At 44.8% G+C, this 26,167-nt stretch overlaps 1 protein-coding gene across 1 annotated transcript in view; it reads right to left on the bottom strand.

Moving 5' to 3' along the window:
* LOC120915278 (sulfotransferase 2B1-like) overlaps nt 1-25,736 on the bottom strand; it is an 81,732-nt gene extending 55,996 nt beyond the window's left edge. The window contains exons 1-3 of the mRNA XM_040325657.1: nt 25,612-25,736; nt 8,670-8,811; nt 1,698-1,906 (exon numbers count right to left, since the gene is read on the bottom strand). Coding sequence (XP_040181591.1) covers nt 1,698-1,906; nt 8,670-8,805 — 345 coding nt within the window. The 5' untranslated portion in view covers nt 8,806-8,811; nt 25,612-25,736. The remainder of the gene's footprint in view (nt 1-1,697; nt 1,907-8,669; nt 8,812-25,611) is intronic.
* Between the last annotated feature and the right edge of the window lie 431 nt (nt 25,737-26,167).

Below are 26,167 nucleotides of genomic sequence, written 5' to 3'. Positions count from 1 at the left end.
CTTTCACACGGGCGATCCTGCCGGCAAACTCCACTTTGCTCAGCGAGGGATCGATCTGCTGGAGAATGGAGGCTCCGATCAGGTTCACCTGAAAAACTGACATGTGGATCTGATAAGAGCCTGTGTGAATGGGCTTTAGTGTTTGGGTTTGGCTTGACGAAAAGGTGGCAACCCTACCTCTACACATGGTTTTCACCACGAATGGAAGTCTATTTTTGCTCACCCCTGTAAGTATGGATGTGTGTGAAGCTGCTACAGTAGTACCTGTTATTAGACAACGTTGTCTTGCTTTTAACTCTTGCTTGGGTGAAGGTAGTTGTCTTGGTTTTGTATTTGTAATGAGCAATATTTTTCGATAAAGCTGTGAATTTTTATTTATTTTTTTTACTCAACCAAATGTTCCACAATGTGACTTTCTTGGGAGACTTATGCCACGTACATGCGATTGGAAACTCCGACAACAAATGTTCGATGTGAGCGCTTGGTCGGAAATTCGTGTGTAGGCTCCATCGGACATTTGCTGTCGGAATTCCCGACCACAAATTTGAGAGCTGGTTCTCAAATTTTCTTGTCGGAAATTCCAATCGTCTGTATGCAATTCCGATGCACAAAAATCCTACGTATGCTCGGAATCATTGAACTTAATTTTTCTCTGCTCGTCGTAGTGTTGTACGTCACCACTTTCTTGAAGTTCCGATAAGATTTGTGTGAACGTGTTGTGAGGGGGTTAGCCCAGAAGCGGGTGTGTGTGACCCCCTGGATGAGTTCACCACACAAAAAGTTAGGCACATCAGACTATGGTAGGTGGAAAACAAAAAGGTGCGGTTTTGTTTGAACTATATACAAAAAATAAATATAACAGAAAACAAAAGAAACACAAAAATAAATCCTGGTCAACTTGACCTGCTTGCTATACACGTTGGTGTCCCTAACTAACAACTGGGTACAGCCTTGTGCTGCCCCCAGTCCCTGACTCCCTGCTTTTTAAAGTTCTTAATAATAGCCACACAGGCTTTGTCTCACTGCACACTCCCCAGACTATCCACACAGATCTGGTTGGGAGTGCTGGGAGTCCTGCTGGGAGTTTTTGTAGAGGACTTAATGAGCCCACCTAATTCAGCTGGGCTCATCAAGTCCTCCCAGCAGGACTCCCAGCACTCCCCCTAGAGGTATAAACTGGCATAAAGCCTGAACCTAGGACATATATATACTGCATCCTGTATGCAACCAGGGAATTTAACCTGCCTGTTGTCACAGTGTGTATGCAAGACAAGTTTGAGCCAAAATTCAGTCTGAAAAGAAAAATCCACGGTTTTGTTGTCGAAATTTCCGATCAGTCTTCATTTTTTTACATATGTTTTGGTCACGTGAACTGTACCGGATATTGTTTTTGTTTATTCCATGGTGTCATGGTTGACGCAGCCAAGACAGCAAAACTTGCATTGTCTGGTGTCTGAAATTCATTACTGTGTGTGTTGATCCAGAAAATTCTTTTTTATTCTTTCGTGTTATTTATGTCATAAAAACCCTGCCTGTTAGCAGTTTTGTCAAAAGTGAGTTTAATACCACATACCCAGTTTGGATATAGGTACCTAAATAAGTAAGAAAATAAATTATAGCTTTAACTCTTGTACAGTTCCTAAGACAGTAATTTAGATTTGAAAGCATATATAATAGTCAGGTTGTCTCATACCCACCTTTGCTTTAGATTTGAAAAACGATTTTGCAAACAACTGGTGGGGGAGGTGGGAGGTTATGATTCTTGGCTGGGTAAGATTTGCTTCTTGTTCTTGAAATTCAACAATCTCTTGCCATGGTGCTCTTTCCTTGCTTGGTATACTCTGACATATTGTTGCATCCCCATTGTGTTTGATTAAACTCAAGATCTCTATCATCCAATTTGTACCTGTAAACAATCCAAACAAAATATATATGGATAACAAAAAAAAGCCAGTGGGGGTGATTTACTAAAATTGGACCGTGCGAAATCTGATGCAGCTATACATAGAAACCAATCAGCTTCCAGATTTTATTGTCAAAGCTGAAGTTAGAAGCTGGTTGGCTACCATTTAGAGCTGCACCAAATTCTGAGTATTCCAGTTTTGGTAAATCTTCTGCACTGTGTTATATAGTGAATCATGAAGGATTGCATCCACACTGCCACAGATTTAAAGGATTTCAGCTAAGTTAGAGTTACCTAAGATCAGTTTACAAATAGTGACGTACAGTGATAGTAGCATAGTTGCCAACAATCAGAAAAAATTAACAGGGACACTTTTTTTGTATGTAAGCGGAGTCCTATTTTAATTAGAGGTAGGATATTCTTTTGTAGGCGTGGCTTAGCTGAGAAAAATAATGTGGCCCACGTAGTTCTAAGATAAAAAGCCTTCTGTGGGTAGCAGCCTCCCCAACACCCCCTAATACCTACCTCAGCCCCAGTGATTTCAACAAATCCCTCGGCCATCCGAGACTCTCCCTCCTGATTGGCTGAGATAGCAGCGGTATCCTTGGCTCCTGCAGGTATCAATCATAGTCAGTTAGCCAAGAAGGAGAGAGAGGGGGGGGTGAACAGGCACTCCGTATCTGAATGGACGCACACAGCTGCAGCTTGACTCTGGTGCCCCCATAGCAAGCTGCTTGCTCTGGATGCACGCAACAGGAGGGAGGGGCTAGGAGCAGCAAAGAGGGACCTTAGACGAGGAGGATACAGACTGCTCTGTGCAAAACCAACTGTACAGAGGAGGTAAGTATAACATGTTTGTTATAAAAAAAAAAAGAGGCTTTACAATTACTTAGGTCTTCATCCTTCCCGAGAGATCTCCTGAGAGTCAGCCGGGTGAGCTTGTGAAGAGGGGAGGACAGGTGTGAGAGTTAGCCTGGAGGTTTTAAAGTTTTGATGAAGTCAAGTGGGCATCCCATAACCTTCCATTCTTATCCAAGTTATCAACTCCTTACTAAATAACAAAAACAAAGTGACAGACTGTTCTCTGATTCTGGGTGCTTGTGAAAATTCGGGCTGCCTGGCGGGGCAGGAGTGGGGGATCCAAGTTCATCAGCAGTCTCTACGGGGGTGTGCTACATATACATTCTCTGCCTTATAAATATTGTATAAAAAAACAATAATCCCACCTTTTATGGAAAAAGTGACAGTGGAACTTGTACTGCCTCTGCAGGACATAAAAAATGCTGATGTATTTGTGTTATCAACCTGTGTTGTTTTCCGGTTAAAGCGGTTGTATAGTCTTCTTTTTTTTTTTTTTACTTTTACCTACAGGTAAGCCTATACCAAGGCTTACCTGTAGGTTAAAAAAAATATCTCCTAAACCTTTATGTTTTAGGAGATATTTCCCTCGCAATGTGTCGCTGACTGCAGCGGCGCATGCGAACAGGGGATTCTCGGCTGAAGGCCTGGCAGATGCCGGACCTTGCCGGAAAGAAGTCTCCTGCACACGCGCGGGAGTGACGACAATGCGGCTGCAGCCACTCACAGCGCTGGAGCCGCGATACCCAGAAGACACGCCGAGGCGAAATGTCAGCTACCTACCATGTGGCCCGCGGAGCCTTCTGACGTGGCCCGCAGAGCTCTCTGATGTGAACCACGACCTCCTGCTCTGGGATGGAATACAATAGGTCAGTTTGTTACTAAAATCACAGTGTATATATGGGCATATGTGTTATGCAGTGGTTATTGGGCTCCTTTCAAACTGACCCGCAGATGCAGAGCAGCGTACCTGCGGGTTACCTGCACTGAGTCATAGACTTCTGTTATTACCTGCAAGTTTGAGCTTTCTGAAAGTGCACCAAACCCGCAGAATATAATAGAAGTCTATTGCAAAGTGCAGGAAAGCCAAAGGTTGACAGGGGCCCAACCGCAGCGCATCAGTGTGAAAGCAACCTTGGGCCCCTGTCAGTCCCACCCAACTGGACCCTTCATTCACCTATAAGGAGTGGCAGATGTAAACCGACTTGTGTCCTACCTCCAATTCGATCCACACAGAAAAAAAAATATACAGAACAGACACGGACCCGCCATCTGCCTACTCCGTTTATTGTGGCCCGCGACCAGTTACCAAGTCGCTTAAGTGGCCCTCATGCTTTAAAAGGTTGGGCATCCCTGGTCTATACCTTGCATACATTAATTTTAGCCCAAAAATGTTTTTCCTTTACAACTCCTTTAAGTTTATTGACTACTTTTCCATGATTAAAACTGCGTTTTCTTGTTCTACTATTGTGGTATATTGTAAAGTCAGGAGTTTGTTCCTGTTCTGAAACACTTATAATGTATTCATTACTGTTGCACAGGATCGCAGTATGTATGTATGTATTAATATCTTGATGATGACATGTAATGGCAATTCAGTGTAACTATTTATATATTTGTTAATGGTATAATCCAGCTTCCCTGTATGTAGGGGCTAGCTAAAGAAGAAGTTTCCTTTTTTTTCTATGAGAAATCATACTTGCCTAGGTGGATGCAGCATCAATCTGAGGCTGCATTTGTCCCCCACTGGCTCTAATGCCGCGTACACACGATCATTTTTCGGCATGAAAAAAACGACGGTTTTAAAAAATGTAATTTAAAATGATCGTGTGTGGGTTCTGAAAAACGACAACATCCTTTTTCGAACATGCTGCATTTTTTAACAACGTTTTAAACAATTTCGTTTTGCGAGTTGTAAAAAATGATCGTGTATGGGCTAAAACGACGTTAAAAACCAGCGCATGCTCAGAAGCAAGATATGAGACGGGAGCGCTCGTTCTGGTAAAATTACCATTCGTAATGGAGTAAGCACATTCATCACACTGTAACAGACAGAAAAGCGTGAATAGTCTTTTACTAACAGGAAATCAGCTAAAGCAGGGTGGCGTCATCCGCATGGAACTTCCCCTTTATAGTGCCGTCGTACGTGTTGTACGTCACCGCGCTTTGCTATAGCATTTTTTTTAAATATTGTGTGTGGGCAACGTCGTTTTAATGATGAAGTTGGAAAAGACTGTTTTTTCTACATGCCGAAAAATGATCGTGTGCACGCGGCATCAGGCTCAGAGCTGAGCGATCAACACTGCTAATTGTTCAGTTCTCACTGCTCCATGAGAGACATGAGGCCCCACTCACGCTCATAATGGTGAAAAATAATTTAAGCAATAAAAATGGCTGCAGAAAGATGCATGGATCTAGCACACAGTTCATCAGCACCACTTCCAGGGCACCCTCCTCACCCATCAGACATATGCAGCCAATAAAACATCTGGGACCCAAAAAGGTGACAACCGCTTTAGGAATTTTCCCTGTGCCTTGGGTAAATAAGGAGGGGTGTCACTGAGTCATTCTACATCCACAGGAGAAGAGTGGGCGGATCCCAGCACAGCATATAGAGAGAAAGAGGGGGAGGGGAGAGAGAGAGAGAAAGTGGAGGAGAGAGGGGAAGAGAGATAGAGAAAGGGGGGTGATGGAGAGAAAGATCCCTAGCTCTGTCCTTGTCTGCAGCCCCTCCTGTGCCCCACGTCCCAGTCTGCAGTCCCTGTCCATGGGAAGGTGTGTGTGTAATGCTTAGTACGGTACCTTCCATGCCAGTGCCAGCAGCAGACAGGGTCTGTTTACATTCTGGATGGGGACAGTATTTTTCTCCTTCCAGAGGATCTGTTTGGTGTGAGATGGAGTGGTCCCTGGCCATCTGCACCTTCTACCTGTCCTAATTTTCTGGCCCCAGTCAGCCTGTCCTGGGGAGGTTTTCAGAGCTCTTCCTCCTCCAAGGCTATCAGTGCTTGCTGCCCTCACTGCTCATCTTTCTTGCCAGGCCTACACTGGGACAAAAAAATAAAAATAGGCCCAGCATTTTAGACTGAGCAGCCCATGATACTGGTCCCTTCCCCGCTCTCCATCCTGACAGATCCCCTGCAGCGGCCAGCAGGAGAAAGGAGGGGGGAACCTAGCAGAGCTGCAGGAAGTGAGGGAAGCCAGGAAAGAGCACAGGGTTGGTGCAGAGAACTGGGGGGTGTGGAAAGCACTGGGCAGGAGCTGGAGAGCAGGGGGAGCACTGGCGGGGTTGGAGAGCACATGGGTGGGGCAAAGAGCAGGGAGGAGTGGAGAGCACTGGGGGAGTGAAAAGGACAGGGGTGGGGAGCGGAGAGCACTGGGGGGAGCTTGAGAGCACTAGTGAGAGCCAAAAAGTACATGGGTGGAGACTACGGGGCAGAAAATGCACTGAGGGGGCAGAAATAACAGGCATGGAGAGCATGAGGGGTTGGAGAGCACTCTGGTGGAGTTGGAGAGCACTGGTGGGAGAGCACAGGGGTGGGGGCTGGAGAGCAATGGGGGGAGCTTAAGAGCACGGGGGGCAGAAAGAACAGGGGTGGAGAGCATGGGGGGCTGGAGAGCACTGTGGGGGCGGAGAGCACTGGAGTGGGGACTAAAGAGAACAGGGGTGGAAGCTGGGGAGTGGCAGGGAGAGCTAGAGAGCACTGGGGGGGGCAAAGAGCACTGGGGGGCAGAGAGCACTGGGGGGAGGCTCGAGAACACAGGGGTGGAGGCTGGGGAGTGATGGGAAGAGCTGGGGGGCCATAAAGAACAGGGTGGAGAGCACAGGGGTTTAAAAAGCACTGGTGGGACAGAATAGCAGGGGGCAGAGAGCACTGGGGGGGGGGGCGAAGAGCGATGGGAAGAGCTGTAGAGCACTGGGTGGGGAGCAGAAAGAACAGGGGTGGTGAGCATGGGGGGCTGGAGAGCACTGTGGGTGGCAGAGAGTACAGGAAGATGAGTAGAGAGCACTAGGGGGGGTGGAGAGCACAGGGGGGCTTGAGAGTGATGACGAGAGCTGAAGAGCAGGGGGGAAGAAAGAACAGGGATTGAGAGCACTGGGGGGAGCTGAAGAGCACTATGGGGGGAGGGCATGAGAGGAGAGAGCACTGGGGGACCAATAGGGAGAGCACCAGGGTGCACAAGGAGGGGCTGGAGAGCACAGGGGGTGTTAAAAAAAGAAGTTGGATAGAAGGAAAACCGGGGCGGGTGCATACAGAGGAATTGAGCTTTCCATATTCCTCCATGCAGCCACTAAATGCTCACGTCTCCTCCTCTTTCTCCTGTAAGCATTCAGCGGCTGCATGGAGGAATATGGAAAGCTTAATTCCTCTATATCCGCCGACCCACTGATCCTCCTTTCCAGGCATTGAGGGGGGTGCACGGGCACGGGCACTTACTTTCTCTCCAGTCGCAGGGGTCAGCCAGGCAGCATCAAAGAAATCAGAGCTCTGTCCTTCCTTTTCACATTCATGAGGACTACTGACTCCAATAGGTAGCCGGGCAGGTGTGGGGTGGACGGTTAAGCGGTGTGGGCTAAAGGAGCATCCCCAGCTGCCTTAGGGATCCACATGGACATGCCGCCCACACGTCTTGCAGAGATGACACCCAGAGCCGGGTGCCATCATCCAGACACTGCTGCCACCTAAAGGCCTTTGCTGTCCCGTACCTGCTGCCCCTGGACCAGATGCTCCATGACAAGGCTGCTATTGGCCTGTCCCCAATTGGTTACAGAGTCCCAGCAGGGGTAGAGTGAGCCGCCGGCACTGTAATCAGTGTTTGATCACAGGCAAATTAGGTGGCCGTGAGTGTGAGGCCTTAGGCGATCGCCTAATTTGCCTAATTAGAGAGCCACGTCTGCTGTCAATCGTCGGCTCTCTGCTCTGCCCCTCTCTCACTGGAGCACTGGGATGTGGAGGGGGTGAGAGTGGCTGTCTCAGGCTCTCAGCGGCTCACTGAGAGGCTGAGTTAGGTGCTGGCCAGGCTGGGAAAAGATTGCGACCATATGGCTCTGTAACGTCAGCAGACAGCAGGTTTCAGCTTTGGCTGTACTTTTCCTTTAATTTAATCCTTAAACAGACCCGTCCCGCTGAAAACTATCATAGCAGCACAAGACTAAGAAGATTATTGTCTCTTTACACTTCAAGGAACTGGTCCAATGTTCTGCATTTTAAAGGGGTTGTAAAGGTAAAAAAATGTTTTCCTAAATATCTTCCTTTACCTTAGTGCAGTCCTCTTTCACTTACCTCATCCTTCGATTTTGCTTTTAAATGTCCTTATTTCTTCTGAGAAATCCTCACTTCCTGTTCTTCTGTCTGTAACTCCACACAGTAATGCAAGGCTTTCTCCCTGGTGTGGAGCGTCGTGCTCGACCCCCTCCCCTGGAATACAGGAGAGTCAGGACGCTCTCTACGTTGCAGATAGAGAAAGGAGCTGTGTGTTAGTGGGCGTCCTGACTCTCCTGTATTCCAGGGGAGGGGTTGAGCACAACACTCCACACCAGGGAGAAAGCCCCGCATTACTGTATGGAGTTACAGACAGAAGAACTGGAAGTGAGGATTTCTCATAAGAAATAAGGACATTTTAAAGCAAAATCGAAGGATGAGGTAAGTGAAGGAGGACTGCACTAAGGTAAAGGAAGCTATTTAGGAAAAAAAAATGTTACCTTTACAACCCCTTTAAGAAGTATAACTATGTTGGATTAAACTGCTATTTTTTTTTTGGAGAGTTGAGCAGTCTTTGGAGGGGACTTATTCAGTAGGTGATCATACTGGCAGAATGGGACGAACCATATAGTAGATATGTCAATGGCTAAAGCCCTCGAAACAACAGTTCCTGTAGACTTGTAACTAATAGATTTGCTTTCATTTACCTGATTTGGGGTAGGTAACATTGAAAATATCATCATCCAAGACTTTAAGTTCATTTTCCACATAACTGATACTCTTTTCTGAGTGAACTTTTTGGATAAATCTGACTCCTTTGTAGTCAAAATGATCAAAAGACATTTTAATCTGTAATGAGATGAAAATACAAATGTTATAAAGGAACAAAACCAATAAAACAATTTAACTGCTCAGTAATGACTACACTACCTACATAGATTAGATAACACTGATACACTGCTCTCCAAGATCTCAAAAAGTCTAATCAACTCTCATTTGGTTCATTGGTCAAACAGGGTAAGTGTATGTCTAAGCAAAAACACTCAGTACAACTCTTCAATACAATCTCTAATTTCCTGATGTTTTGTCTCCTAAAAATGTTTGTTGCTCACAGATATTTTCCTTCATGTTGGAAGAGCTTTGTGTAGAGCTACCCCCGGAGGAGCCGCTTAATGTATGTTTAATTCTGTACTCTGCCTCTCAATAGTGATGTCGCAAACCTAAAATTTTCCATTCGCGAACGTCGAACGCGAACTTCCGCAAATGTTCGCGAATGGGCAAACCGCCATAGACTTTAATGGGCAAGCAAATTTTAAAACCCACAGGGACTCTTTCTGGCCACAATAGGGATGGAAAAGTTGTTTCAAGGGGACTAACACCTGGACTGTGGCATGCCGTAGGGGGATCCATGAAAAATTACGTAGTTGTCGCAGAGTGCGTTTTTAATCCATAAAGGGCATAAATCACCTAACATTCAGAAATTGTTTGGAATAACGTGCTTTAAAACATCAGGTATGATGTTGTATCGATCAGGTAGTGTAAGGGTTGGGGTTAGGGTTAGGGTTACAGACAGGGTTAGGGTTACAGATAGGGTTAGGGTTACAGACAGGGTTAGGGTTACAGTCTGTAACCCTAACCCTGTCTGTAACCCTGTCTGTAACCCTAACCCTGTCTGTAACTTCCAGACAGGGTTAGGGTTACAGATAGGGTTAGGTTTAGGGTTCACAGTGACAGACCAAACTCTGACAGACCAAACTCCCCGTTTAACGCACTGCAAACAACCGCAAACAGTCCATTTGCACAACCGCAAACTCCCCATTTACACAAGGTTGGATACCAAGCTAGCCATGTCCCGTTCCTTGTTCTCGCTGACGTCATTGTATGTCTCTTCCTCCACCCAGCCACGTACAACACCAAGGGTCCCTAAAAGGTGACAACAAGCCCCCTGGGACGCCTGCTGTGGTTGGTCTTCCACCTCCTCAAAGCCACCTTCCTCCTCTGACTCCTCTTCTTCAGACTCCTCTCTCTGTGTTGCTGCAGGTCCAGCAATCGGCGACGACAAGGCTGCTTCTGGTGGTGATGGTGACCACAACTCTTCCTCTTCATGCTCATCTATGGCCTGATCCAGCACTCTTCGCAGGGAACGCTCCAGAAAAAACGCATATGAGATGAGGTTGATGATGTTGCCTTGGGTTTGACTGACCAGGTTTGTCACCTCCACAAAAAAAAAATACCCAGCTCCGCAGAGGCTGTGTTCTTTTTTTTTTTTTTTTTTTTTTATATATTAACAAAAATCTGTTCTTAACAGTCATCTCTGTTTTGTCCCCTATCAGGGGCCGGTGTATTGAATAGATTTTAGGAACCGGGAGATGGAAAAAGATGCTTGGTCGGTCCTCTTACTTCATATTTGGGGCACTGCGCGTGCGCCGTGTAATGTACTGTGCAATCCCAATATAAGTGGTATGTTAAGTAGTACTATTCTTATCAGTTTAATCACTGTTACGTCCCCTATCAGGGGACGTGTATGGAATAGAATTTAGACAACCGCAAAGAGTTGTCAATAGTTGACACACTCATGACATAAATTGTATTCCTCTATGCGTCAATCTTGGTGTAGTGATGACTGTGCTCGTGCGAACGTTTGGGAGATTCCAGGCGATGGGTGTTTTTCAAAGCCTATGGTCGTGCTGAGGTAGTTCAGTGACAGTTAAGTGACCCAGAAAACAATTAGGTAGATTCACAAAGAGTTAGGCCGGCTTATCTGTAGATAAGCCGACCTAACTCTGAATCTAAGCCAACCTATGTTTAAGTGTATTCTCTAACAGAGATACACTTAAACATATCTAAGATAGGACGGCTTGCGCCGTCCTATCTTAGATTGCAATGTATTGGCTTACCGCTAGGTGGCCTAGATTATGGAAATGAGGGGATACGACGATTCACGACGATTCACGAGCGTACGCCGGGCCTACACGTCGCATTACATCGTTTCCGTACGCGATAGGCCGCCTAAAGTTATTCCTATGAGGTGGAATAACAATGTTAAGTATGGCCGCCGTTCCCGCCGCGAGGTTCGAATTTTTTACGTCGTTTGCGCAAGTCGTCCGCGAATCGGGATTTACGTCGTTTACGTACGTGTCGAAATCAATAGGCCCGTACGGCCTACTTAGCCGCAATGCGCACTGGGAAATGTAGTCAAAAACTTCAAAAAACGTGAGGTCAAGCTTCATTTCCATACTACACGCCCCCCTCCCAGTCATTTGAATTAGGCGCGCCTACGCCCGCTCGTTTTTAGGCTACGCCGCCGAAAATTTGAAGGTAAGTGGTTTGAGAATCACTTCTAACCTAAATAATTTACAGCGGTGTAGCCTATAAAGAGTAGGCTAGGCCGTCCTAATTTTAGGCGTCCCTACGTGAATCTACCCAAATGATTCTGCAGTGTGGGCCCATTGTTGGCCTAGTAGGCTTTAATGATCACCCTAGATGAACACAAAGAAAATTTATGTTTTTTCTATGAAAGATTATCAAGCCGATCGCTTTTGGTCTGTTCACAATGAAGCAACGACCTTATCTGCGGTGTGCCAACACACTCATAGAGGTAGTCGCTTCATTGTGATACGCAAGCCCCTTCACCACAACAAGGTAACGATCACGAAGGGGAATTGACACATGTATGTGCCTTTTTTTTTTTTGGTTTTGTTTTTGCAGCCACAGTGCAGCACCAGAAGCCAGAAAAATTTGGCATGTACACATGCCTGAAAAAGTAGGTATTGTTGCAGCCGCTGTTTTCCAGGCAGAAAGTGCACTAAAACATTGGCTTGAACCCTAGTTGGTGGCGGATAAGTCACGCAAGTCATCCGGCATGCAGAGATAAAATACAGCAGCGTATGGACCATTTTTAGCCCAAGGCAGCTCATCTCATCAGGCCTTTAATCAAATGTATCGCCCACTGTCAGTCCCTTCGGGATCCATGCCTCATTCATCTTAATAAAGGTGAGGTAAGCTAGACTTTTTTGACCTAGGCAACTTCTCTTCTCAGTGACAATACCTCCTGCTGCAAATTGGGATAGCTCAGGCCACAGGTCAAGCCTGCACACCCAGTAGTCAAGGGGTTCATCGCTCCTCAGAGTGTCGATATCTGCAGTTAAGGCGAGGTAGTCTGCTACCTGTCGGTCGAGTCATTCTCTGAGGGTGGACCCCGAAGGGCTGTGGGGATGTGTAGGACTTAAGCGGCTGGGCCCACACACAGGAAGTCGTCCAAATAATGGATGATCAAGTTCACCTCAGACACATCCCGAACCACCCATTCTTTAAAAGAGCTGAACCACTCAAACAAAGCACAGGAAATCAAACATCCCATAGGCAAGCAGCGGTCCACGTAGAACGCATTTTCCCAGTAACATCCCAGCAACCAAAAACGATTGGGTTGCACTGGTAGCAGTCTAAAAGCCGACTCAATATCCACCTTCGCCATCATGGCCACGTCGAAGGAAGAATAACTTACCTCACACTCCTCCGAGCCAATGGCATCATTAACGACCCCCCTTTAGGGAAAGAAAGATGGTGAATGAGTCGGAAATTTATTGTGCTCCTTCTTCGGCACAACCCCCAAGGGAGACACGACAAAATCCACCAAAGGGATCTCTGGAAATGGGCCACACATGCGGCCTAATGCCACCTCCTTCCGTAGTTTCTCTGAAACCATGTCAGAAGGTTGCACAGCCGATCGCAAGTTCTGGGACCTCAGAGGTGCCTCGGCATGCTGCCAGCCACGCTGTGTTCTCAGACTCCATGGGAGCAGGGGGGCTGGCGCTTTCAGTACAAAGCCCTCACCGCTTTGTTAATTAGCTATTGTGGACCTCAAGACAGATCTGAAAGTGGTGGCTTCTCACTTAGAACACGTGGAGTCTGCGGCCCTGACTCATGGTGCTGCTATCCAGCAGGTTGTAAGGATTGGTATTACTTACTGCCGTGCAGTGTTATTTATTGTGTATGGACCGCAGCTGCAGAGGCTTGTCAGGTCTAACCACCAGGTCACTCTCAATTTAGTTTAGAAAGTTTGGGGTTAAATCATCATATCCTCTAACCGAAACCAACTCAAACTAGCTTATTACCTCATAAGCTCAAAAGGAAGGAATAATGAGTATACTCCTTTAAATGGACTATTAAGCAGATATTGAGATATTGATATTAGTGCATATACATCCTCAATAGATAGAAACTATATTGTTACTTCACAATAGAGTGGATCATAGAGATAGATATAGTCCATTTATATCATGAGACATATGTAATGTGAAACCAGAGAAATCACCAATGTAACTAGTATCAATGTAGAAAGGAAATCAGATTATACACCAAGATACTTGAGGTTCTGCTGAGAGCAGTAGTCCATGGATTAAGGAACTAGTGATAATACTGACAGCTGAACAGATTGATTATCAAAGATACTTGCGGTTCTGCTGAGAACAGTAGTCCCTGGGTAAAGATCCTGTCTGTATAGAGATTGTCAACAGTGAAGATGGAATGAGAGGATCAGTGGATGTCAGGTAGAAGTCCTCTGAGGTCTGTGCTGTCAAAGCGCTGCTGACTGTAGATCAGGTCTGGTCTCTGGAGGTGACTGAGGTGGAGCGTGTAGGCAGGGTGTTCCAAGGTGACGGCAGGTATCCGACAAAATAACAGAACACCCTGCCGTCATCTTTGGGGGTTTAAATAGCCGCAAATTCGCGGGGAAATTGGAAGAGACGCTGGTCGCACTTCCGCGTTCCAGCGTGGAACGCACATGTCCGCGCACCGGAAGTGACGCGGGTAACCTGCAAAACCAAGCGCAGCTGTCTGAATCGGACAGATCTGGGACTGTATGAGAGAAGTAGCATCAAAGATGTTACACAGGTGCAGTGGGTTTCCAGTGTTCATACACAGCATCTGATTGATGGTAGGGGTCGGAGGTGAAATCTACACATTAGAGGGATCCTTCAGTGGCTGGAGGATCCTTAGCTACAGTCTGTTGTGTGGACAATCTTTATTATCTTGTTGGGCAGACCACCAGATGCACCTGTGGAAATGGAGAGATGTCACAGAGCACTCAAACCTAGAGGTAGGGAAACTGATCCGCCCTAGGGACACTTTTTGAAATCTTACGCCTGTCACGTAATCATGGTCAATTTCATGAGTGGGCACATATCCAAATTTTTGAGGATCTGTCTGCCATCACTCTCCAACATAGGAGAGATTACGCCCACTTCTCAACGTTTTATGTGACAGGCATATTGTGTACCGTTGGAAGTTCCCCTTCTGTTTGCAAGTCACAGTAGGGCTCTTATAATAAATATTTGTCTAGAGGTTGTGTCTGCAGAGGTATCCTCCTCTGAGTTTATTATACCATCAGTCTGATTGACTCACTAGGTGTATTCCTACCTGAGTTCAATCCCTCCGGGAATGCCTAGTACACATGACCAGTTTTCCCATCGGGGAAAACTGCCATGACAACTTTTGGCCGGAAAAACCGGCCGTGTGTACGCTCCATAGCAGTTTTCCCGACAGGAAAACCGCTGGGAATCCCGGCAGGAAAAATTAGAACATGTTTTCTTTTTTCCCACTGGGATTCCCGGTGGTTTTTAAGCCGGCAGTTTTTCTATGGGGAAAGCCTTTGGTGGAGCATGCACACAGCCAGGTTTCCCGACCAAAGCTCTCATGACAGTTTTCCTGCCAGGAAAACCGGCAGTGTGTAATGCCGCATACACACGACTGTTTTTCAGGTTCTAAAAAATTTAGGGCCAGATTCAGAGAAGTACGCCGGAGTATCTGCTGATACTCCGGCATACTTTCAAATTTCCCGCGTCGTATCTTAATTTGTGATTCACAAACAAGATACGACGGCATTTGGCTAAGATCCGACAGGCGTACGCCTTCGTACACCTTCGGATCTTAGGATGCAATACTTCGGCCGCCGCTGGGTGGAGTTTGCGTAATTTTCCAGCGTCGGGTATGCAAATTAGCTTTTACGGCGATCCACGAAGGTACGCGCGTTCGTTACGTCGTCGCTAGTCGTTTTTTCGTAAAGTTACAGCTGCTATTGAGGTGGTGTAACAATAGACAGCCCATGTTAAAGTATGGCCGTCGTTCCCGTGTCGAATTTCAATTTTTTTTTTTTTTGCCGTAAGACGTCGGAAAACACGAAAGTACATTACGCACGTCACCGTTCAAAAAACACGTCGGGCGCCGTAATTTCGCGCAAAGCACGGCGGGAAATTTCCAAACGGAGCATGCGCAGAACATTTGGCACGGGAACGAGCCTAATTTAAATGGTACACGCCCCATTTGAATTAGGCGGGCTTGCGCTGGACGGTTTTACGTTACACCGCCATAAGTTTACACGCAAGTGCTTGGTGAATCAGGCACTTGCGCTGAAAACTTGCGGCGGTGTAACGTAAAGACGATACGTTACACCGCTGCGATTCTTTATGAATCTGGCCCTTAGTTTTTCAGGGTCTAGAAAAAACAAATTTTTTTTCAACCCGATCATTAAAACGACCTTGCCTACACATGATCGTGAAAAAAAAATGCTTCCATGCAGATGGTGCCACCCTTTGGGCTACTTTAGCTGATTTTGTTTTAGTAAAAGACGGTTTGCGCTTTTCAGCTTGTTACATCGTGATGAATGTGCTATCTCCATTACGAACGCTAGTTTTACCAGAACGAGCGCTCCCATCTCATAACTTTTGAGCATGCGCCTTTTTTTACGTCATTAAAGCCCACACACGACCATTTTTTACAACCTTAAAAATGACAACGTTAAAAACGTTGTGAAAAAATAGAGCATGTTCGAAATTTTAAATGTCCATTTTTTAGACCGTGAAAAATGCTCTGGAGCCCACACACGATCATTGTTAATGACATAAAAAAATAATAATTTTAGAACCCGAAAAACGGTCGTGTGTACGCGGTATAAGGGGAAAAAGCTACTGACCAGGTTCTCGGTTTTCCCCTTGGTTTTCCCAGTGGACTTTTTACCGCCGGGAAAACCAATCGTGTGTACAAGGCATAAGCCTGTGAAGTTGTTGGTGGTGGATCTCCTATCAAACTTTTTTGCACTATTCCACGTCAATGTTTAGCTTACCACTCGTTTTGATTATTATCATCCTTTTTTAAATCAATGTTTGAGAGTTTGAACATTCTTAAGGACTGTTTTTAACACTAAGGACAATTCATCTTTGGATTTTCACTACCTCAAAGTTTTATCATATTTTGTGTATTTGTATCAAGTTCACTTGCACAGCACATCTACTATTTATTTACATGTAATTACAGTCCCAGTTTATCCTGAGACTATTTACTTTACCGCTGCACTTATTTACCTTTATGTCACATTTTGAAAATTGATCTTCTGCTGTGCTATATTTTCATTTAAAAAGACACCGCGGTATATGAGTTTTCCTTTTCACAAAGCCACAGTAGGGAACCGCTCGGCACTTCTGCAAACACCTGTGGACATGCAAGCCTTCTGTGACACCCATGGCGTCCAGGTGGTAGATGTTCCAGATTGGTATGGCTCCTTTCTGCAACCGAAACCCTGGATCTCCACTGTCATGAAAGGTTTCACCTGCTGAAGGGCACTGTTAGATCCTTGGGCCACAGTACCAATGTCCACCAGCGGGTGTCTCCTAGCAGTGTGGAGCAGACATTACCTCCTGCGATCAGGCGTCACGTGAGGTTAATTGCAGGTGTGTGTATTAACCACTTGGGGTCCACGTTATAGCCGACCCCTTACCACGTGATCAGCTGTCAGCTAATGACAGCTGATCATGTGACGTAAACAGAGCCGGTAATCGGCTATTTTTTCTCCTCATGCTATCAGGCTATAAAAAAAGAGCTGATCACCGGCAGGTGACAGAGGTACATCGGTCCCGATCAGGGAAAGCTGCCCAGCTCATCTGTGCCCATGTGTGTCCCCTGTCAGTGCCACCTACCAGTGCACAACAGTGCCACCTACCAGTGCCCATCAGCACCACCTACCAGTGCCCACAGTGCCACCTATTAAAGTCACTAATCAGTGTCTCATCAATAGTGCTGCCCATCATTGTCACCTACCAGTGCCCATCATTGTCACCTACTAGTGCCCATCAGTGTCACCTACCAGTGCCCATCAGGGCCACCTATCAGTGCCCATCAGTAACACCTATCAGGGCCCATCAGTGCCACCTTATCTGTGCCCATCAGTACCGCCTTATCTGTCCCTATCAGTGCCGCCTTATTTGTGCCTATCAGTGCCACCTTATCTGTGCCTATCCGTGCCCACCAGTGCAGCCTATCAGTGCCGCCTCATCAGCGCATATTAATGAAGGAGAAAAATTACCCATTTGCAAAATTGTATAACAAAATATAAAACATGATTTTTTTCAACATTTTTCCATTCTTTTTTGTTTGTTTAGCAAAACATAAAAACCCCAGAGGTGATCAAATACCACCAAAAGAAAGCTCTATTTGTGTGAAAAAAATTATAAAAATTTCTTTTGGGTACAGTGTTATATAACCACGCAATTGTCATTCAAAGTGCATCAGCGCTGAAAGCTGAAAATTGGTCTGGGCAGGAAGGGGGTTTAAGTGCCCAGTAAGCAAGTGGTTAAAATCTAATTGTGTTGCTTTGCAGCCTGAAATTAAGACTACTGTTTATCCAGCTATATTTACACAGTGCTAGAAAAAACACACATACACAAGAAATGGTGTAATGCTCTGTGCTGAACCATCTGATGATTTGGAATTAGTGAGAAGGCATGAATCCGCATGCTGGTACATTGAGAGCAAAAATAATGATAATAAAAGCGCTTAAAATAAAAATGAGTGATTAGAAAGTCTATAAGATAAAAAGGAATGAACAAAAAGTTCTGGGAGATGAGCCCCTATAAATTAAAGTCTCTAAATAGATGCTGCAAAGGGAGCGAGGCTGCTTAGGGTGCAGGCTGGGGGATCCGATCACTGTGGGGAAAAAGAAGGCAAAAAGGAGAGAGAAGCGCCAAGCAAATCCTTTGACAGCATACCATTTATTTAACCTGCCTAGCAGTATTCCCGAGTATGGCTCGGGGTGAATTTTACATAACAAAAGCAGTAACCCCGAACCAGACTCGGGATCGCATTGCAGGATACAGGGGAAGTTACTTACCTTTTCCCTGGATCCTGCGATGTCTCCTCGCTCGATTAACACACTGGTGACTGCCGAGTGCCGCCGAGCTCCATTCCCGAGCGGCGCGACGCACGGGGCAGAGTTTGGCGCCAAATTTAAAAAAGGAAAAACAGTATAGACACAGTATACTGTAATCTTACAGATTACAGTACTGTATCAAATAATTACACATCCCCATTGTCCCTAGTGGTTAGTCCAGTGTCCTGCATGTGTCATGCATATTATAAAAACTGTTCTTTCTGCCTGGAAACTGTAGATTGTCCATAGCAACTAAAAAGTGTCCCTTTATGTCAAAAGTGGTTTTAGAGCAGCTAGAAAACAGCGATAATAAATTAGAATCACTTGCAGAAATGAGCGATATCGATTTGTGGTTAAATTCATCATCAAACACTGAAAGTAATGACAGCGACAATTCTGCAACTGAGCAAATTTCAGTGTTTTTAATTTGATTACATTATTGAATAATTTTTATTATATCTACATTATTAGTTATAATTATTTAGTTATTTATTATATTATAATTTATGATTTTGTGTTTCAAACTTTATCATACCCAGGATGTCTACTAGACTCTTATTTGGACTCTTGTTCGGACAGATTTAAGTGTTATTTCTAAGAATTGCAGGCCTACAATATAAAATACCAAATTTTCATGCAAAATAATGGTACCCCTTTCGGCACCAAAAATCAGAAAAAAAATCATACCACCAGGGAGCTAATCGGTAAAATCAAACAAGGGCTGCTTGGGGCCTAGTTGATTGACCATAGATCAAAAAAAAAAAAAAGGAAAGGTTGGGATTTTCAAGGCACTGATATGAGACAATGTATTAAAAATATATAAATATTTATTTGACAAAATATAATAATACAAAAAGTACAAGACATTTGGGACAAACCCCACAAATCAGATCGATCACAAGACCGATATTGTCTAATCGGTGGAGTCGTAATCTCGAGCACAGGCGATAACCAATCAGGTTCCGTGGAGTGTCAGCGCGACCCCAGGGAGAGCTCCGTGGGGACGCGCTGACACTCCACGGAACCTGATTGGTTATCGCCTGAGCTAAAATACTCTGGCTCTATTGCCATCCTGCCGGTTCCTCTTTTAAAACTTTGTGTCACTCGCCCCAGTATCATTAAATTGATTACTAAATATTGACCGAGCCCGTCTTTATTATCCCCCACGTGCGCCCCAGGGGGTATTGCCCGAGCAAGCACACGATCACTTTGGCAAACCGAGACATTCTCCTGAAGAAGCAGTTTTATACTGCAAAACCGGTCGAGATTACGACTCCACCGATTAGACAATATCGGTCTTGTGATCGATCTGATTTGTGGGGTTTGTCCCAAATGTCTTGTACTTTTTGTATTATTATATTTTGTCAAATAAATATTTATATATTTTTAATACATTGTCTCATATCAGTGCCTTGAAAATCCCAACCTTTCCTTTTTTTTTTTTTTTGATCTATGGTCAATCAACTAGGCCCCAAGCAGCCCTTGTTTGATTTTACCGATTAGGTCCCACCAATTACAAATAACAGGGATGCTGGCACATTTTATAAATATTGCTATCAAACTTAATAGAGGCAATACTCGCAATTTTCAAATACCACCAGGGAGGTTAATAAAAACACAAAAAATGGTGGACAATATAGGGTGCACTTACAGAGTCTGTAAGTGCACCCTATATTGTCCACCGTCTATTGGGCCAGATCCACAAAGAATTTACGCCGGCGTATCTATTGATACGCCGCGTAAGTTCTACGATGCCCCGTCGTATCTTTGTTTTGTATCCACAAAAGATACGACTGAATGTGGGCTCAATCCGACTGACGTATACCTCTTAGTACGCCGTCGGATCTTAGGTGCATATTTCCGCTGGCCGCTAGGTGGCGCTTCCGTTGATTTCCGTGTAGAGTATGCAAATTAGCTAGATACGCCGATCCTCAAACGTACGTCCGCCGCATTTTTTACGTCATTTACGTAAGGCTTTTTTCGGCGCAACGTTCCCTCTGGGTCTATGAGGCGTACGCAATGTTAAGTATGGACGTCGGGACAGCGTAAAATTTTCGGTTGTTTGCGTAAAACGTTCGCGAATAGGGCTTTGCGTCAATTACGTTCACGTCGAAAGCATTGACTATTTGCGACGTGATTTCGAGCATGCGCACTGGGATACCCCCACGGACGGCGCATTCACACACTTGCCTTGGTATCTTCCTTGTGCCCTGACCAGTTTATCCTGGTTATCCTGTGTACCTGTGAACCTGAACCTGAGCTTGATCCCATCCCTCCTGTTACCCTGTGATCCTGCATCCCTGCCCTGTAGCCTGATCCCGTCCACCTTCTCCCTGTCCTGTCCTGTTCCTCGTCCCCATCTGCTGATCTCCTGTGTATGACCATGGCCTGGCTACGATTATGATTCCGGTACTCCCCATCTATTGTATTTAGTTATTTGTGGGTCACTGTCTGGTTGGTGGTTCACTGTTTAGTATTGGAGGTGTTTGTGTATTTATACCACTTATCTTAAATAAACGTAATTATTCACTTTATATACTGTATGTTTTGTTTCCTCTGTCGCAGTGTACATGGTTTACACGGTTCTGGTTACACCTGTTCATGACATCCACTCACTCAGAGGTTACTCCACGCTTCCGTCACAACAGACAGATCCTCGTCTGACTCGCCCCGGAAAGGCCAGGGTGACACGGATACAGATCGCAGCTCAAGAACCTCACCATCCTCTGCCAGACTTTAAAGTGAGAAAGCTAAAAATTGGCCTGGGCAGGAAGGGGGTATAAGTGTCCAGTAGACAAGTGGTTAAATGTCTCATTTATGCCTACCACAATAACCACAGAGTGTCTGATTTAGAACTCAACCTTTTAAGCCAAAGCCTCTTCTGTAATCTTGTTTTTTATCTTCCTTCTGTGAAACATACACCCTGTTTTCTCCTGCTTTGCCAAGAAATGTACATCAAACTCTGACCTGTTTTATGTTGTGCTGATGCAGATTAGAGACGCTGTAACACCCTTTCCCTGTGACCTCATTGTTAAGGTGAATATGCTTGGCAGCTGTCATTTCTCCCCTGTGGGGTGTAGGTGTCCTTATAGCTTTAATGGCTAGATTTTGGCAAGATCCTTTTTAAGAACAAAAAAATATATAATTTACTTTTATGACTCAGTCTGTCTAAAGCTTGACTGCTATAACTTTTGTGCTTCCTGTTGTAAATCAATATATACCTTTCCTTGGTTTCCTGAATTATATGATCAAATTATGTGTTGTTCTGTGAGATTTGCATTTACTTATCAGAGCACTGCTGTGCTTTAGATGTGCTATATCGAAATACTGGGGAAGATGGGATAGAAGCAGGGGTCTCCAAACTACGGCCCTCCAGTTGTTTAGGAACTACAATTCCCATCATGCCTAGTCATGTCTGTGAATGTCAGAGTTTTACAATGCCTCATGGGACATGTAGTTTCGCACCAGCTGGAGGGCCGTAGTTTGGAGACTCCTGGGATAGAGGAACACAATGTATCCAACAGCATAGGCAATGGCAGCCTCCATACTTCTTTTATGAAAGTTTTTCTTACTAAAGTCACCAACATAAGAATGTGAGGATGTTGTCGTCAGTGGGGGCCGCTCATGCTGGGCTCAGGGATTCCAATGTTTTCTTTTTATTCATTTATTTTGAAGCACGTGATTAGAGACTGAGGCTCTAATTCGCTTCAGAAAGGGTGAGCTCAGGGCGAAGAGTACCCAGTTATGTGACATTAGCGAATTAATATTTGCTAATGTCTTTCTGTTTCTCCTCCTGGGAGTCCTAAGGCCGATTGGCCGTGAGTTCTAAGTTCTGGTTGGCCATGAGGAGAAGCAACTCGGAAGGTGAGTGATGCCAGGGGGAAGCTGCCAAAGACGCTACCTGAATGGGGTAAGGTTAAGGGCTAGGGGGGCCTGGCAGGCGATGGGCAAGTAATGCGACGATTGAGTGTTGAGGGGGAAGCAGCAATCAATCTAACAAGCGCTGGGGGGGGTTGGGGTTTGGTTGGCTAGCTGGCTGGGAAGTCTGTGAGCCGCCACAAGAAACTGAGCACCAGCTGCTACTGGTTTTCACTATATTTTGAATAAGGATTTGCTCCCAAGCTAGCTGTGAGTAGGTTCAAATCAAATAAGCATGTATTCAACACATGTGTTGGGGTTCAGCATACCAGCTAAAAGACAGCTGAACCCCCCCTAGAGAAAATCGTTTTTTTAAGTTCTGTTTATCAAGCTTAAGCTCAAGTTCTGTGAGAAATGTACTACAGCGCTAACTTTTAATTAAATTTGAAAGGAAAAAAACAACAAAAATTCCCAAATGATATCGCTGCATACACACAGGTGTACAAAACCAGAATGATACAAAAAAGGAAAAATAGTGATGCACTGAAATCAACTTTTGCTGATAATATGTGTACAATATGTGCAGAATTGATACCAAATATACACACTCAGGAGGGTATCAATAAGAAACCACAACAAAAAACAAATAAATTGTGAGATGATCCATAAGTGCAAAAAACAACCTCAAGTGTAGCAAATGTCCAGTTTTGAGTAGTAGTACTTATAATACAAAAGGGTTCCACACCCGCTTGCTATCACAGGCTGACGTGTTGTTGAGCTTTCAAACAAAACACAGGCAGACACCTTGAAACTTCAGATTAATAAGTGTGGACTGGTGCTTAATTGCTTCCAAATGGCACAGCATATGAGGACGCCTTGCTGCTTCAGGGCGATATAAGAATACCCTCTTCAGATACAGCCTTTGAACATAGCCTTACAAGCCGCTCAGTATAGCGATCTCCTCACACGGATTAACGTCCGTTGATCACGTCACTAGGCTCTTCCCACACGCATTACATCACTCGGCACGTGACTTAATTTTTTTTTTTTTTTAAGCTCAAGTTATAACACCATTGGTCCTCATAAGTAGCTATAAAAATGACAGCCATCCGATCATAAATCAACATTTTATTAGTTATATAGATGCCCATGTTGTTAACCTGCCCTGTGACATGACTTTACAGAGTTGCCATCTTCCCAGAGGTTCTTGATATACTCTTCTAACTTATTAAGGCCCCTTTTATATGGGGCGGATACGTCCAAGCAGAATCTGCCTGCTCAGTCAGGGATCTCTCTGCTGATTCCCGCTGAGCAGGCGGATGACACAGACACAGCCCGATCCCCTCTATGGGACAGTTGGATGTAAAACGGACTACATGTCTGTCTCCATTAGATGCCGCCACCCTCATCAGTTGGTCGGGACACAGGCACACCCCCGGTGGGTCAGTCACCAGTCCTGCACTTACCCCATCTAGATCGCATTCTCCAGGCGGAGTCCCCTCCTCCTGGTACTTCATGGCGCCTTCCCCTGCATATCCTTCCTCCTCCTCGTCAGCCAATAGGATCGCTTCTCTCGGCCAATCGGGTAACAGGTCTCAGAAACCACCTCCTGATTGGCTGGGAGGAGTATCAGGAAGAAGATAGAGAATATTAATTTGCTATTGTCACACAAATGGGTGGACTCGGGGCGCAGTGCTCTGCGCCCCAAGCCCACTCCTTTTTGAAGCATATTAGAGCTTCATGGGCCTTTTGTGTAAAGAGACCCTGTCACCACCTGATACTCAGCAAACTAAAGACAGGCAAGGAGTCTTTATTAGGATTATTTACATAAGCCCTACCTCAACAATGTGCCTCCAACCAGCCAAAATATCTTTTGTAATCCTATAGCACTTCAACCAGGGCTTACTATGCAGCAGCTTTGGTTCTGAGCATATGAGTTTTCTTTATGCTGCTAAAATGCTGTGATGACTGGTGGGGGGTGCACTGCATGTGGGCCTCTCTATTTGAAAATGTCAAATTTGCTGTAGGACTGCAAAAAACATATACAGTCTTATTCTGTAAGGTTCAATATTGAGTTGTCTATGGGAATGTTTGACCATTCTCCCAGATGCTCATTTGTGAGGTCAAGTACTGATGTGGACGAGAAGGCCTGGCTCGCAGTCTCCGCTGTAATTTCTCCCAAAGATGTTCAATTGGGTTGTGCAGGTCAGTCAAGTCCCCCTCCCCAAACTCACTCATCCATGGGTGATGACGTCATAAGGGGGCAGGGGTCACCAGATGTCATCACCCGGTGACCCCGCCCCATGCCTATATAAGTCGTTGCGCACCACACACATGTCATTAAAGCGGGAGAGAGTGTTGAGTCAACATCGGAAGAAGAGCAGAGGGAAGAAGACAACAGAGAAGACCGGGCAAGAGCTAGCAAAAGAGCGGGCAAAAGAGCATAAGATAGCAGAGGAGCCCGGCAGAAGACACCGGCCAGCGGGAGAAGAACCGAAGAGAGAGCGGAGAAGAACCAGAAGAGACCACCGGAGCTGCCTAATATATTACTTTAAAAACCTCTGTAGTGTGTTTTATGGTTGTCTGGAAGAGGCCCTTGTTCTCATCAACATGGGGACAAGGTGCTTTTCACCCCCCCCCTCATTTTGAGGGCATGTGGCCTGGTACGGTTCTGGAGGGGGACTGCTCGCTAGTCCCCACCCCCTTTCCTGACCGGCTGGACTGCATGCTCAAATAAGGGTCTGGTACGGATTTTGGGGGGACCCCTATGCTGTATTTTCCGAAGGGCCTGGTATGTACTTGAAGGGGGAACCCATGCCATTTTTTTTAATTTGCCGTGGTGTTCTTTCTTAAGATTTACACCAGACACAGTACCTGGTATTGTCGGGGATCGAAGTCGGATCCCTGTTCATTGAAGTCGGATGCATGTCGGACTTCAAGTCGCAGGGCAAAGTTGGATCCAAAATAGTACGACTGTCGTGTCATAACAGTGTTCTGGAAAATGTAGCATTTCCTCACTTTCTGCCCCAATAATATGATAAATAGGATATATAGACAAGGTGAATTGCCCCACCCAGACACAAAAAAACTTCCATTAAAGCACCCACACTACTCAAAATAAAAGAAAGTTTTGACCTTAGATACATTATTAATACATCTATGAATCATTGATTCAATCAGTCATCTCTTCCACCAAAAGAGGTCCACCCCTCTTTGGATATAAATGAAAGTACCCCTGCAATTAGAGGTGCAGTAATCTGGAGGTGATCGCTGCCATCACTGCAGGGTTCAAGCTGGATAAACATTGCAAGATTAAAGTCATTTCAGGAAAAAATATCAGTGCCAATTACACAAAAATGTTTCCTTTATTCATTCAAAATAATTTTTTTCTAAAATAGCATCTACATTTCTTTAAAAAAAATCCTGTAAATTAAAAATTTTTTTTATATATATATATATATATATATATATATATATATATATATATATATATATATATATATATATATATATATATATATATATATATGTATATATATATATATATCCCAATCTAAAGGTTAAGAGAATAAATTAGGAGAGATAAACTGTACCTTCTGTTCTCTGGTCACCAGTTATGGATAAAAGAGCCTTTGTTTGTTATAATTGTATTCTGCTACTGTGCCAGGATCTTGTACTTTGTAGCAAGCCTCTGCAATCTGAGCTGAGCTGCTACGTTACTCCTTTTTTATATAGCATGCAATTGTCCCACCTCTTCTTTTGCTATTGGGCTTTTTATTTGGAACTATTTGTTGCAGAGAAGGAATGTGGATTCAGTTCAATCCAAGTGGATATGTCATTTTAATGAAGATATTTAAATAATAACAATACAATAAAATAAATTAAGTCATTTGTATACCTAATTATCAAGAAGCTGGGTAAGTGTAGGCTCAGCATAGAAGAGCTGCACAATTTATTTACCTCTACAAACAAAATGTAGTTTTTCTGCATGTGCTATTATTTCTGAGCCCACTTTGATTAAAATAAAGAGGATGTCCTAAGTCGGACCTACAAAGACTTTCAGTGAAAAATATGGATTGCGCTGCCGTGAATATTTAATTCTATGTGATAATTAAGTAACACCTATAGACGTTAATATGTGTACTTCCA

This window comes from Rana temporaria, chromosome 10, assembly GCF_905171775.1.
Source record: "Rana temporaria chromosome 10, aRanTem1.1, whole genome shotgun sequence".
Taxonomy (NCBI): Eukaryota; Metazoa; Chordata; class Amphibia; order Anura; family Ranidae; genus Rana; species Rana temporaria.
Note: the sequence above shows the minus strand (reverse complement) of the source record. Positions and strands in the feature narration are given on the sequence as shown.